Source organism: Amphiura filiformis, chromosome 19 (assembly GCF_039555335.1).
Source record: "Amphiura filiformis chromosome 19, Afil_fr2py, whole genome shotgun sequence".
NCBI lineage: Eukaryota > Metazoa > Echinodermata > Ophiuroidea > Amphilepidida > Amphiuridae > Amphiura > Amphiura filiformis.
The window spans coordinates 57,601,299-57,614,661 of NC_092646.1; the positions used below are offsets into that span (position 1 = coordinate 57,601,299).

The 13,363-nt window shown below is 46.7% G+C and overlaps 1 protein-coding gene across 1 annotated transcript in view; it reads right to left on the reverse strand.

The window, feature by feature from the left end:
- The window catches only part of LOC140141556 (moesin-like), a 72,609-nt gene that overhangs the window by 52,196 nt on the left and 7,050 nt on the right, over positions 1-13,363 (reverse strand). The window contains exon 3 of the mRNA XM_072163464.1: positions 1,345-1,428. Coding sequence (XP_072019565.1) covers positions 1,345-1,428 — 84 coding nt within the window. The remainder of the gene's footprint in view (positions 1-1,344; positions 1,429-13,363) is intronic.

A 13,363-nucleotide genomic window follows, 5' to 3' on the forward strand; every position in this document is an offset into this window, starting at 1 on the left:
GTTTTTTTTTGTATTTTCGGGAAAAAATCATGCTTTTCTCACTTTTTAATATTTTGGATTTGTTTTACCTTTAAAAATTTGAAAATGTTTTTTTTTTTTAATCGCCCCTGTTATTTAATTTTTGAGGGCAATTTTGGGCATTTCAGGGAAAATCACTCTTAGCCCCCGTCTATTTTGAACCTTGGGTTAAATTCATATTTACATATATGCATTTAAAGATGATTGAGCTTTTTGGGACTAAATTTTCAATTCAGCGAATGTGGGTGTTGGGTGTAGCAACTCACTCCCATATTATCAACAAACTATCCAAGCCACTCACATTTGTAGGTCCATTATGAACAATTAAGGGTAGGGTTTCTCCATACTTTTAGTGTTTTGATCATTTTTGTGATTGTCAATTTGCTTGTTTGTTTGCTAATTTATGTGATAGATCTGTGACTGACTTAGTTCGATTAAAACTGAAGATATTCTTCTGTTTTATTTGCTTTGTGGTATCACATCACCTAGAGATTCTCAAATGACAGTGTGTATCATGGTACATACGCATGTAATATGTAAGAGTCAAGCAAATAAAACACTCTTATCTGTACTGAGACTCCACCCAAACACAGCATATTCAGATATGATAATGTTCTTTCTATGTAACTGGTCAAATTGGTATCTTGTTGACCTCTTCATTTTAAATAAAACAACATTTTTTTAAATAAAATATTCATCAGTGGCAATATCAATTTTTGCCAATATTTCGCTAAAACTAATTATCAATTTACATACCGTATTCACTATATTAACCGTCCCTGCCCCTATAAGCGCCCACCCAGCCACTATACTATCATTATGTGCAGGATCCACACGTCGTACAGGGTTCACAGTTTTTCATATTTTTACGTCCAAGACGCTTTTTTATTCACCGGAACCATAAAAAGCAAGATTATATTAAAACTGAATGAACGCCGCAAAGTCCAACCTTTTGATGTGCTGCATTCATATTTCATGTTCAGGGACTGCCTTTTGAGGAGAGTGAGAGCAATCGCTCTCTACTTCTCTCGTTAAATCTGATATAGGAGAGTGATTTATAGCTCTCCTTGTTCTTTCTCTCCTTATATTCTATTACCTGGGAACCAAGGGAGAACAGTGCCAGTACATTGATTGGTCACCCCAGGTTACACAAGAAATAAATAAATAAATAAATAAATAAATATTGTGAATGCTCAAAACAGTTCTAGGCTCCAGAAGAGCTTTTCAATGCTCTCTTGCAAATTCTAAAAGACAGTCCCTGCATGTAATTTGATATGGTAACCTGCTGGTTTCCTATCATGACGCCTAATTGCTGATGATACATACCTGATCAAAGAGTTGTTTGCCAGTAGTTGTGGGCTGGATGGCAAACTCCAGCTCCGCATCCATGGTAGTAACCCGTACATTCACCTGTATGCAAAAAACAAAGACAGAAACCCATCAGTTACAAAATCTCACCAACACTTTAAATTAGGGTTATCCTAAGGGATCCAAAATGAGCGTTTATTGCGTTTCGACAGTATTTTTGTGGGACATGAGAGCACCTCAGACCTATCGAATTGCATTCTGAATACGAAGCATGTCTTTCTGATATCAAATAATTTTCATTTTTAAAAATCACAATATAATACAAATTTTATGACAAATTATAAAAATTTGATATTTTTCAAATTTTGATATAACAGTCCTTGAAGTAAATTATATAAATCTAATGATATATTCTTAAAGTGTATGTATAGCAGGGAGGAAAAGCCGACGGTCAATTGAAAATTTTGACCTTTCATATTGAAGATATGGATTTTTTTCCCAAAAAGACCTAATTTTTGTTGGTGTCAGGGGTACTAGTATGGGATGCGGGGGAGGGGAGGAGGGGGGAAGGTTCATGGTAACATAGTGACTGATTATTTGCTTGTCCTTCTTTTGGGGCCTTATAGCAATAAGTTTTAATTCAGGAGTTGGGCAATCATGTCAACATGCACACAAAGACACTATGCCAAATAATAGAAGTCAGAGAAGAAACTAAATGACAGATGAAGCTCTGCAATGCACATTGCACAAACATAAATAGTCTAAAAAGTATAAGGTTGAGCCCCTCCGTTCCCATCTGTTGCACCTCCGTCCCCATCTATTGCCCCTCAGCCCCATCTGTTGCCCTCCATCCCCATCTGTTGGGAGTGGGGCATTTGATGTTTGTTTTTGACTAAATAAAATCAAAATTGTCACACTTCCCCTCTACCAAAGTAGTTTGTATACAGTGGGTGAGCTCCATAGGTTTACCCTTCCCACCTGTATGCTTCATATCGCGGGGTAGGCTATCAAAATGAATGGGTGAATTGATCTGGGGTAGCTTTTGGCAGGAAATTGTCATCAAAGTTTATACAGCTGGGGCAAATTTTGTATGTTCCAGGGGCAGAATATGTTTGTTTCATCTTGCATGTTACAATCACTTTAGTAGACTAGGTAGATTCAAACCTATAGCTTTTCCTTTAGATTCACACAAATCAGTATCTACAAATGTAGAGGAGAATCTCTGCAATGGATTCTTGCCGAATTTCTAGGTGTCTGTATTCAAATCTGGTTAAAATTTACAGCTAAACCGCCAGCTCACACACTGATAAATGCTTCATCAATGTTTCATATATCCCCTTACCCATGTCATTGTTTTTACAAATGAACGTATGGCCACATCAGCGTGCAATGTTCTGGAAGAACGATTTCACCATTTTGTGATGTCAATTAAACATGTACAATGAGAGCTACTATGTACATTATTGTGGTTGTTGACTGCTGATGACATTCCACACAACCAATCGATCATTGTCACAATGAACCACTCCTTGCTTTCATTAAATTTCACACTAGAAATTCAATTTTCTACAATGTCAAGGTTAGTCATCATCAGTGCAAGATTTGTTCTAAGTTGATGATCTAGACAACAAACTCAACATCTATACAAGTAGGCTTGAATTTCAGTAATGGAATCTTGCAGACTCTCATCACAGATCCTGGCTCTCATATAAAAAGATTTTTGTGAATTACCGTATTTCCTTGAATAGTTGCCCCCCTTCAATTAAACGCCCCACCATTTTTTCAACCAAGATGTTTAAAAAATGCTGATATTTCCAAGCTACCTTGTGTAGTAAGCTTACCAAGGTGCACACATGGTCACTAATTGCATCGGTAATCGGCAAAAATCTGATTGTAAACCCGGAAGAGAACTGGAAGTCATTGTTCCTAAGTTATATATTTCGTCATTTCAACGTGAGTTTTAAGCTTACCTTATGATTTATACAGGAATTATCGTTCTAAAAATGACCTCTAAAAACCAAAATAAAACCGGGGGTGACTATTCAAGGAAATGTGGTATTACTATATAGAATTCCATTCCTGTCCATGTCCACCTTAACACACCTGAGGACCTGGCAAGACAACATCTTTTCTCAGTTGTCTGTAAAAATTCTAGGTTTGTAAAAACAAAGAATATAGCAAAATATTAATGCAGACCTACAGTAAACCTTGTCTGGCAAAACTTTGTGAAACCCACTATAATTTGGTTCACCTCATGTTCGCAGGTGGAGTTGATGCTTTTTGGCATTTGCGCTGCAAGCATGCCGACAAACCGCTCTTCTACGCGTGCATGTACGCTCTGCCCGTCTAACTCTATGCGTGCGAATCGATACTGCGGCAAGCGAAATACGCACATACATCATGCGCGTATTTTGGGGGGCTTTAGGCGCCAGCCCCGGGTCAAAGTAGAGGCGGCAAAAAGCGAAGGGCGGCGGAAGAAGAAGGCGGCAAAAACAGGGCGGCAAAACGTAAGCGGGCGGCAAAACGAATTAGCAAAGAAAAAAGGGCGCCAACAATTTTAAAAGCATAAAAAATTTTGAAAAAGGGTGCATTTGGTACGCTAGCGCCTAAAATCCTTTTTTTTGCTTTTTTTTTCTTTCTTTTGCTCTTCACTTTTTCATATGAACTTGAAAAAAATTGGGTCAACCTTTTCGGGCTGTTAAGGAAGGGGCGGCAAAATTTGTTTCTTCGTCAGCCCCCCGGGGTTGGGGCGGCCACGGTACGCCACTGTACATCACTACCAAACTCAAGGTGAACCGAATTATAAACATTGCAAAAGTGCAAAACTAATGACATGCGTGGGGAATAGTGTAATTTGGGATCCACAGAATATGTTTTTAAAAAAACACAAACCAAAACATGTTTACAAAATTTTAAAACCATTTTTCTGATATGAAATACAACCCTCGCTGGTATTGCATTCAGTACACAAACACTGAAACACATCTTTATTGACCTCCCTTGTCAATATTATTTCTGCACATCTTCTTTGGTTATTTTTACTATAAAAAAATATCTGTGAATCTCTGAAATCCACACGGACCAGAATAGCCTTGTGTGTGCTGAGATAAACTGGTTGCCATGGTAACTACGAAGACACTTCCTATTCTACACAATGTACTGTATATATGTGGTAATTTTTGAGTACGGTAGTTATTTTCGCGATTTGGAGAGAGCGACACATTTTTGCAAATGTTATTTTCACGATTGCCCAGTCCAATACATTATTGCATATATTCGCAAAGTGTTATTTTCGCTGTTGGAGCTCTAATCACGAAATCTGGGAAAATAAAACCCTCACAAAAAATACCACTAATACAGTAAGTAGTGGGATATTTTTGCCTGGTTAATTTTTCGCAATTTTATCAATTCTGGACAGTTTAGTAGGTGTTTAATTCCCATTTCTAAATATATTGTACAAAATATTTTTGCAGGGTTAAAAATTTGCGGCTGCCTGTTTGCGACCAACTCAGAGTAAAATGCATCAAAAACTGCTCAATTTTCAAAAAAATCATAAAAAGCCTAACTTTTGCTCAAATTTCAAATATTTTAGGTGAAGTTGGTCAAAATTTTAAAAAAATTAAAAAAATATTCCTTTTTTTTTTTTTTTTTGTAAAAATTAATAACAATTTTCTTCTTGGCCCAAGAAATTTTTTTGTTACGTTGACCAAATTTGACCTCACATATGAATTTATCAAAACTTTGCCATTCTATACTTTGAATTGCATGAAAATGTCGGCTTGTACAGGATCAGTTTCACACCTAGTGATAAATGATCAGCAATTGAAAGAAACCAAGGAAGTATTTAATCTCAATTTATTGTCAAACACTTCCTCATTGTATAAAATGTCATTATTTCACAGTTCACACCGCCTTTCATATAATTCCATTCAAAAAGACTTGAAATTTAAAATGACAATGTATCCAGTAGAGATGCATTGGACAACTAGTTACAATACGTAGACAGTAGATTTGGGCTTTAAAATTATTATGTATCGGTACCGGTGGCTTACAATGTAAGCTTTGCTGGGCTTCATATTCAATTCCAGGTTGACAAAAATATTCTTTCCCATATGAATTAGGCCTATACATCATAGACTTTCAATGGCTGCCAAGGGGGAGGGGTGGCAAAGCCGCGACAGCGAGCTGTGAAGCGGCAAGAACGAGCAGCAAGCAAATTTGAAAGCCCAATTTTGGTGGCCCACAATCCAAAACACGGATTAAAATCACTCAATTCAAGAGTACATACGACCATGAGTCGAGTGCACAAGCACAAACAATAAATTCACCGGCGTGTCCAGGATCTGTTCCTGCAGGGGGCTCAGAGGGGCTTTCAGGGTTATGCGGGGGGCTTAATGGCTAAAATCACCAAAAAACGGCTGATTTTACATGATTTTTCAAAGTGCGGGGGGGGGGGGGCTTCAGCCCCCAAAGCACCCCCTCCTTGACACGCCACTGAAATTGGTGATGTAAGACTAGAGCAATAAATGTGCAAATGTATGGAATGACCCAAGAACCATCTTGTAAAAATTTAATTTGGAAGAAAATTGTCTTCTCAGTTCTAGGTGTGGGTATTCTCAAATCTGTCACAAAATTTATATTTTCCCAAACTAATGACAAACAGCAGTGAATCTACACAATAAAACGTGACTTTTAAATATATACAGCAGAATATTTTTCAGCTGTTAATGTTTCCTCAAGTGATCATATTATATCCACAAGATGGAAAACATCAAAACATAGCGAGTCAATTGCATCAGGCATGTTCACAGACTGTTGCATTTTAATCATTGGAATCATGAATGCAGCCAGCTACATCTACTGTACATGTAGACAGACAAAATGATTTGACAACACACGTAGACCAAGAAGAATTCTTTCATGGTCTCAAAACATCTGTAATTACTTGCCATACATAATTAGGGTCTAGGTATCTAGCATTACCCAATGTTTTGCTTTTACTTTGAACATGATTTATCCTTTTTCCCCTCCCATTTTCAGAAACATTTATAATAGATTCCATATAATACATTGGAGTGTTGGGATGAGATAATTTGCAGAACTTCGTTTTTGAGGAGCTCAATCGCACCACAGCTCCCAGCTATCCTCAACAACATTTCAGGAGTACGATTTACTGAGCTCCTCACTACTTGAATCCCTAAAAAGATTGAGCATCATGTTGAGCACCTAAGTAAACTTTAGAAGTAAAACAGAGCTCCTACATAAGGCCTGAATTTGAAGGCATTGGACTTCGACTATTGTCCGAAATAAGTAACAGAATTTTAAAAGTATTATTGATCATCTCCTAATGTCAGTCAGCCCATCAATTGATAATAATAATTGTACAAAAATAAAGGTTACTCCAAACAGTCATGGAACGTATAGTTGGTAAGGCATCAGACTAGTCCCAAACAAAAATGTTTGGTAGACTCATAACCGGTGCGATCTTACCTTTCCGATGTTGATTAAGATACTTCTTGCATCGATCCCGAGATGCGGAAAAACCAATAGTCATTTTGTCCCACATAAATGAATAAATAACAAAAACCCCGATCCCCGAGTGGACTCACCCATTCGGTGACGTCACTACGATAATCACCCCTTATCCGACTTGGGCAGCCCCTACTCGGCCAAACTTGTAGGGGCGGCGGGGTCGGGATAATCAACATCGGAAAGGTAAGATCGCACCGGTTATGAGTCTACCAAACATTTTTGTTTGGGACTAGACTCATACACCGGTCGATCTTACCGTTCGATGTTGATTAAGATACTTCTTGCATCAACATCTGAAAGATCGATCTAGCAAGTAACCGACGGATGGAGGTACAAGATTGGCCAGCATCTGATAAGGATCGGGAGAGTGGGTAGCATGGTAATCGCGAGGGCAAACTATTTCCCCCCCTCACGGCCGGGAAACAGAAAGACTACGTGAACAGACAAAAACCCTGAACTGAAAGTTCAGTGGTTAAGAATAGAAACACTGGTTCTTACCATGTTGGAATTCTGATTGTCCATAAAACACCTGATACCCAACCACCATATTATCTCCGCAGAATGGCCCTGGAGAACTTATCGCCTGGTCGTTGGTTTACGTTTTTGTAGTAAACCGTGGAAAAGGACGACGGGTTCTTCCAAGACACAGCCTGACAAATCTCTTCTATGGGGACCCCCCTATGGTAGGCCCACGAAGATGAGATAGATCTGGTTGAGTGGGCCTTGGGGCGGCGTCTTTGCCGCCCGAGTCCACCAACACCTGGACCAGCCACCGTGCCAGAGTCTGTTTAGCGGCTGGACCGTGCGGTTCTGCGTGAGTGATAAATAAGCGGTCATGAGCCCCTCTTAAGGTTTGTGTTCGGCCAAGGTAGTGCTGTAGCGCCCTCACGGGCACCACAACCTGTCTTCGACTATTGACGAACCCTGCCCAATACTGGGGAGGAAGAGGCGAGTGTCGGAATGTACTTCGCTCATTTTTGCAAGGAAATCCGAGAGGCGAAGAAACAGCGTCGCCCGTTGTTAGTAAATCACGGAGGCTGACTTGAGACTGCGTGCAACTCTGAGCAGCGCCGTCCCGAAGCCAACGCCAGAAGAAAGGCCGCCTTAAGAGTGGCGTATTTAAGGGTCGCTTTTGACAGGGGCTCAAAAGGGGACCCTTAATATACTCCAAGACTGTGTTGAGGTCCCATGGAGGACCACCTTCCTTTCGGCGGGCGCTCGTTGAACATACCGTCGAGAAGAAGACTTAGGGACCCATCTGAATTGATAGTCGACCCGACTTCGAATCCTCGATGAATCGAGAGAATGGCTGACTTATAGTTGGCTATCGTTGCCTGCTGAAGTCCTGACCTGAACTTTTCTGTCAGAAAATCTGCCACTAGAGGCACAGAGGCTCTAGTGGGAGATGTATTTCTCTCATCGCACCATGCGTAGTAGGGAGCCAAAGCGCTGACTATACGTCACGGAGGGTAGACTCTCGTCTACCCCGGCGATGAGAGAAGCAGCTTCTGATGAAAAGCCTCCCTCCGCCGCGACGTTCCCTGATAAGGGCCATGCAGCTAACTGCAGGTGCTCTAGTGGTAGACTTGGTACCTCTCCCCCGGGCATCCGGAGTAGATTTGGTAACTCGGGGAGTACTCGCGGCTGTGCCGCTAGTAGATCCACCATCGGTCGAAACCACAAGTGTTTCGCCAGAACGGTGCTATCAGAATGACGTTGCAATCCTCCCTCCCGATCTTGGTCACCACCCTTGCGAGTAGCGAGATCGGGGAAAGCGTAAGCAGTCATTCCTCCCAGTCTCACGGACAGAGCGTCCACGGCGAATGCCTGTGGGTCTGCGACCCTCGAGCAGTACACCGGCAGCTGATGATTGCGATGAGATGCGAACAAATCTATCGAGGGGTGGTACATCACCTCGAAGATCGTCTGGGCGACCTGCGGAGCAAGGGACCATTCTGTAGGTCCCGACACCTTTCCTCGTGACAGATCGTCCGCGAGGATGTTGGTGACTCCGCTATGTGCATCGCTCTCAGCGTAATCTGCCTGGCCTTGCACCACCCTATCAGGCGTAGTGCGTGCAGGCACAACCGTGGTGACCTTGTGCCCCCTTGTCTGTTGAGGTAGGCCACCACGGTTGTGTTGTCCGTTTGGACAACGATATGAGATCCCACGATCACCTTCTCGAAATGCTGGAGAGTTCTCTCCACTGCCCAAAGTTCGAGAAGGTTGATATGGAACTCCGTCTCCGTGGCCGACCATAGGCCCGAGACTGAGTCCCGTGGATGTGGCCCCCAGCCCAGTTTTGGCGCGTCGGTCGTCACTACGTGACGCACCGCTGGTGCAGGGAACCTGACACCTTGAGTCAAATTGGGCTGATGGGTCCACCACCAGAGTTCCTCTCGCGCGATCTCCGACATCGGAACCGCGAGGGATATTGGGTGACGACTGGGCCTGTAAAAGGCTAGAAGGTGTAGTTGTATAGGCCTCATGTGAAAGCGGCAGTACGGTGCGACGAGGTCTACCATACTGGCCATAAGGCCCAAAACCTTCATCCATGCCACAGCGGGTGCTCCCTCTGACTCGGCCAAGAGTCGGGCACACCTCGCCATGTTCGTCACCCTCTCGGGTGAGGGCGCCGCGATCCCCCCCTTGAGGTTGATCTGGGCCCCTAAGAATAGTGGTGTCTGCGTCGGGACCAAATTGGATTTCTTGGCGTTGATCAGAAATCCCAGGTCCCGCACCGCACGGACTACTAACTCCACGAGACACTGTGTCTCCAGTGGGGTGCGTCCGTAAATGAACCAATCGTCCAGGTAGCAACACATGTTGACTCCCCTGCGCTTCAGGTACGCTGCCACCGCCCTGACCAGGAGTGTAAACACTCTGGGGGGGGTGGACAAGCCGAATGGCAGGCATCGAAACTGGTAAGTTTGACCCTGTACCTTGAAGCGTAGAAACCTCTGATCTTGAGGTGCGATCGGAACATGCAGATATCGTCCGAGAGATCTAGCGATGCCGCCCACATACCCTTGATGGGGCAGGCTAGCACCGAAGCGAGAGTCTCCATTCTGAACCTCTTGGGCCTGATGAACTCGTTCAGCGGCTTGAGGTTCAGAATGGGCCTCAATCGCCGGTCTTCTTTGGAGCCAGAAAAAGCGTGCTCCAAAAACCCTTGGTGAAAGGGGGGTAGACCGGGACAATCGCTTGCCGTGAGAAGCTGAGTGACCTCTGACAGTAGTGCCCGGCGCTGGGGCCGTCTGGCGGCACTACCGTGGACCTCTGAATTGTGCAGGCGCACGAGGGGTGGCTGGTAAATTCCAGCCTGTAACCCCCACTGACCACTGACAATACCCAGGCGCCCGGTGAGATGGCATGCCATCTCTGGGCGTAATGCAATAAGCTCATGCCGCCCACAGGGGAATCCTGTGGAAGTCAAACCTGCCGGCATGGACTGTCGACCGCCCGTGCCCTCAGGACCGATCTGGTTTGCCACCCTTAGAAGAACGGCTCTTCTTGGGGGGCTTGCCATCTGGTCCAGCACTACTCTTGCGCTTCCCAGTTTTCTTGGGAGGGGCTGGAGTAGCCTCGGGCTCGGGTGTAGTCTGTGGTGCGCGTCCTGCTGAAGCCGGAGCTGGCGCTGAAGAACGCTTAGAAGACTTCTTCTTCTTGTGCTTCTTCTTCGCCTTACTGCCCTTCCCCTCGGTCAGGCCAGCCTCCGACTTCTTCAGAGTGCTCTCATTGGTGGCCTTCTTTGCCCGGTCCTCAACCGTCAGAAGCGCAAAAGGCCTGTCCAAAAGTAGCCCCTGTCCCACCGAGTCTGACTTCTTCATTGCATCAGCAAAGTCGGAGCCGTAAGTTGACTGGAGGGACAGACAGGCAGTCTCCCGGCGGCGAGATGACATCCTATGGGCTAGGCCCATAGAACTCTCGTTGAGGTTAGCTGTTAGCACCGCTAACAGATTAACCTCGCGGAAGAGTTCCGACGTTGCCCCGTGGTCGTTCGCTACCTTCCTACCGAGGTGCTCGGCAAGCGTGGTAGCGACGCTAGAGACTCTGATCAGCGAGCGTGCGCGCTTATCGATGAGCTGTCGCTCCTCCTCCCACTGGGGGGAGCACGCCCCGTGCGCCTTAGCCGCTAGCGGCAGGCGCTTGGCAACGTCTGGATCCATGTCAGGGACCCTGAGGTAGGTTTCGTAGTCCTCCTGCGAAACACGCAGTGGAAGCGTGCAAGCACGCGGCGTCGAAGCTCCAGCGAGCCTGACAGCCCCACTGAAACCTACCCTTGAGGTCCGCCGGGAATGCAAGTGCGGGCGACCCTTGTGTGGACGCCAGCTAGCTGGGCATCCTACTGAAAAGATGCCCTGGTCCTCCTGAACGGACTCCTCCTGAGAGAAAGCCAGGCCCAACCCTTGGGCCACACGGCTCGTCACCTCAGCGGTGTCCGCAGGCAGACCATTGCTAGCGAGTTCCTCACGGGAAGCGGGGAAGGATACCTGAAGCTAGCTGCACAGTCTCAACAGACTGTGAGTCGCTACTGGTTTCATCTTCCGACTCCTTTCCCTCGCCTTCAGACTCTGACTCACTCTCTGATGAGGAAGAGGTCTGACGACGGGCATCTGAAGGTGGACAGGGAGGTGTCGCCACCGTGTGGCTAGCCAACTGAACACCAGCAGAAGAGGAGTACTCCGCTAGACCCGAGATGCTAGCTATAGCACCCGGGATCCGACGCTCTCGCTGCTGTCGCCCTAGCCATAGCAGTGTGCGGCCTACCCTGAGCTGTATCAGGGTTAGCCACTCGCCGCCGGGTTGGGTAACAACTGGTGGTACTGCTTGCCCAACGCTAGGCGGCACTTGCCACGGTGGAAGACCGTGGAAGAAACCACCCTGCGGCGGATACCACGGGGCATACCCTGTTGGTAGCTGACCCTGAAAGGATCCGCCACCAGGGAAACCCCATGGAGCGGCAGTACCAGTACCGCCTCCCCCCCCCTGTTGCCACAGAGACTGTGGTAACCAGGACGAGTACTGCGGTACCTGCGTGGTTGTAGCGTAGGTGCCCGGTAGGGCTCCCGGCTGCGTACCACTGTACCCATGCCTGACAGCGTTCCCCGCTAGAGTATCAAGCCGTGTGTATGGGTACCCCGCCATACTGGCTGTCCCTTGGCTAAAAGGAGCTTGCCTAGTATCACGGGTAGCTGGCGTGTATACCCTCGATCAGTCACCTCGCTACCTGAATAGGCAGTATCAATCAATGGAGCCATGCTCCGCTGAATAGATAGTGATCGATCATAAGAGGTAATTGACCCATTGACTGTAATGGATCACCCACGCTCTGCTGGCTCTCGAGGACATAAGTGGGTTGTTGATCAGCCAGGCTTTTCAAACTACCCGCCGTCCCCCCTTGAGCCTCGCCCATGCCCGCTGGGCGTGGCGGACCACTCACGGCAGCTATGGGCGCGTGCATAGTGGCTACCACTGAAGTCAAGCCGTAGCTCGTCTCGGTAGCTGCCACTGTTTGCACTTGGGTCGCTGTCCCGTGAGAGCCTGCGAGCCCAACCCCGGTATAGCCGCTAGCCAGTCCCGGAGGACAGCCGGCAGCCATTCCAAGGCCCAGGGAATCACTCGGCGGTCCCACCATGGAACGCTGCCGTGTGACAACCCCAGTTGGTTCTGCTAAGACTACACCTGAAGCGTTAGCCCGGTATCGTCTCTGCTAAACCCATGCGTTTTCATTCGACCCTTGCGGGAGCGAAAGGCGTGCTGCGTGCCGTGGATCAACCCAGGCAAGCCCGGGTTCCACTGGCACGCTGCGTGCTACAGACCGGCGAGGCAAGTCCGCTGCACGCTGTATGCTAGGATTCAACCCAGGCAAGCCCGGGGTACCCTTGGCATACTGTCCGTGCGCCGGCTACTTCATGGTGCTAGACCCGCTCGTTCGCCAGCAATAGACGGGTGTCCACCTGCGAGAAGCTCGCTAGAGATCTCACTGGTAGACTGGTACTCGCCTGTTAGGGCAAGTACCGCCCTGCTGCCTGCTACTAGCTTAGGCGTAAAGTCAGTGCTTTCGCTGGCTGCTAGGCCTTCGGGCTCGCTAGCAGTCCCGGAGGGTCCGCCTGCTTGCCCGGGACCGGAGCCCCAGAGGTTACCTTAGCGTGGCCCTTGCCTGCCTCGCTAGTACCTACCATATCAATCTTACCTGTAGGCCTCTGTTTCTTAGTCTTCGTCTTCTGTCTGTGTCGAAGACCTAAGCGAAGCGCTACTTTCTAAATCCTCGAAGTGGATGTCCGATAAGCCTATGCAAAAGGAAGCACACTTATTTGATTTAGAGCAATCCCTGTGGGAGTAGCAGAGTGGATGCGGGTCCCACTCTGGTACAAGGGAAGGGCATGATTGACAAGGCCTAGACATTGTAGTAATCGGGGAGCGTACAGCACTACCCCCCCCGAACACAAGCTCAAGCCCAATAAACAGACCCACACGCACAGTGGCTGACGCTGATGTAGTG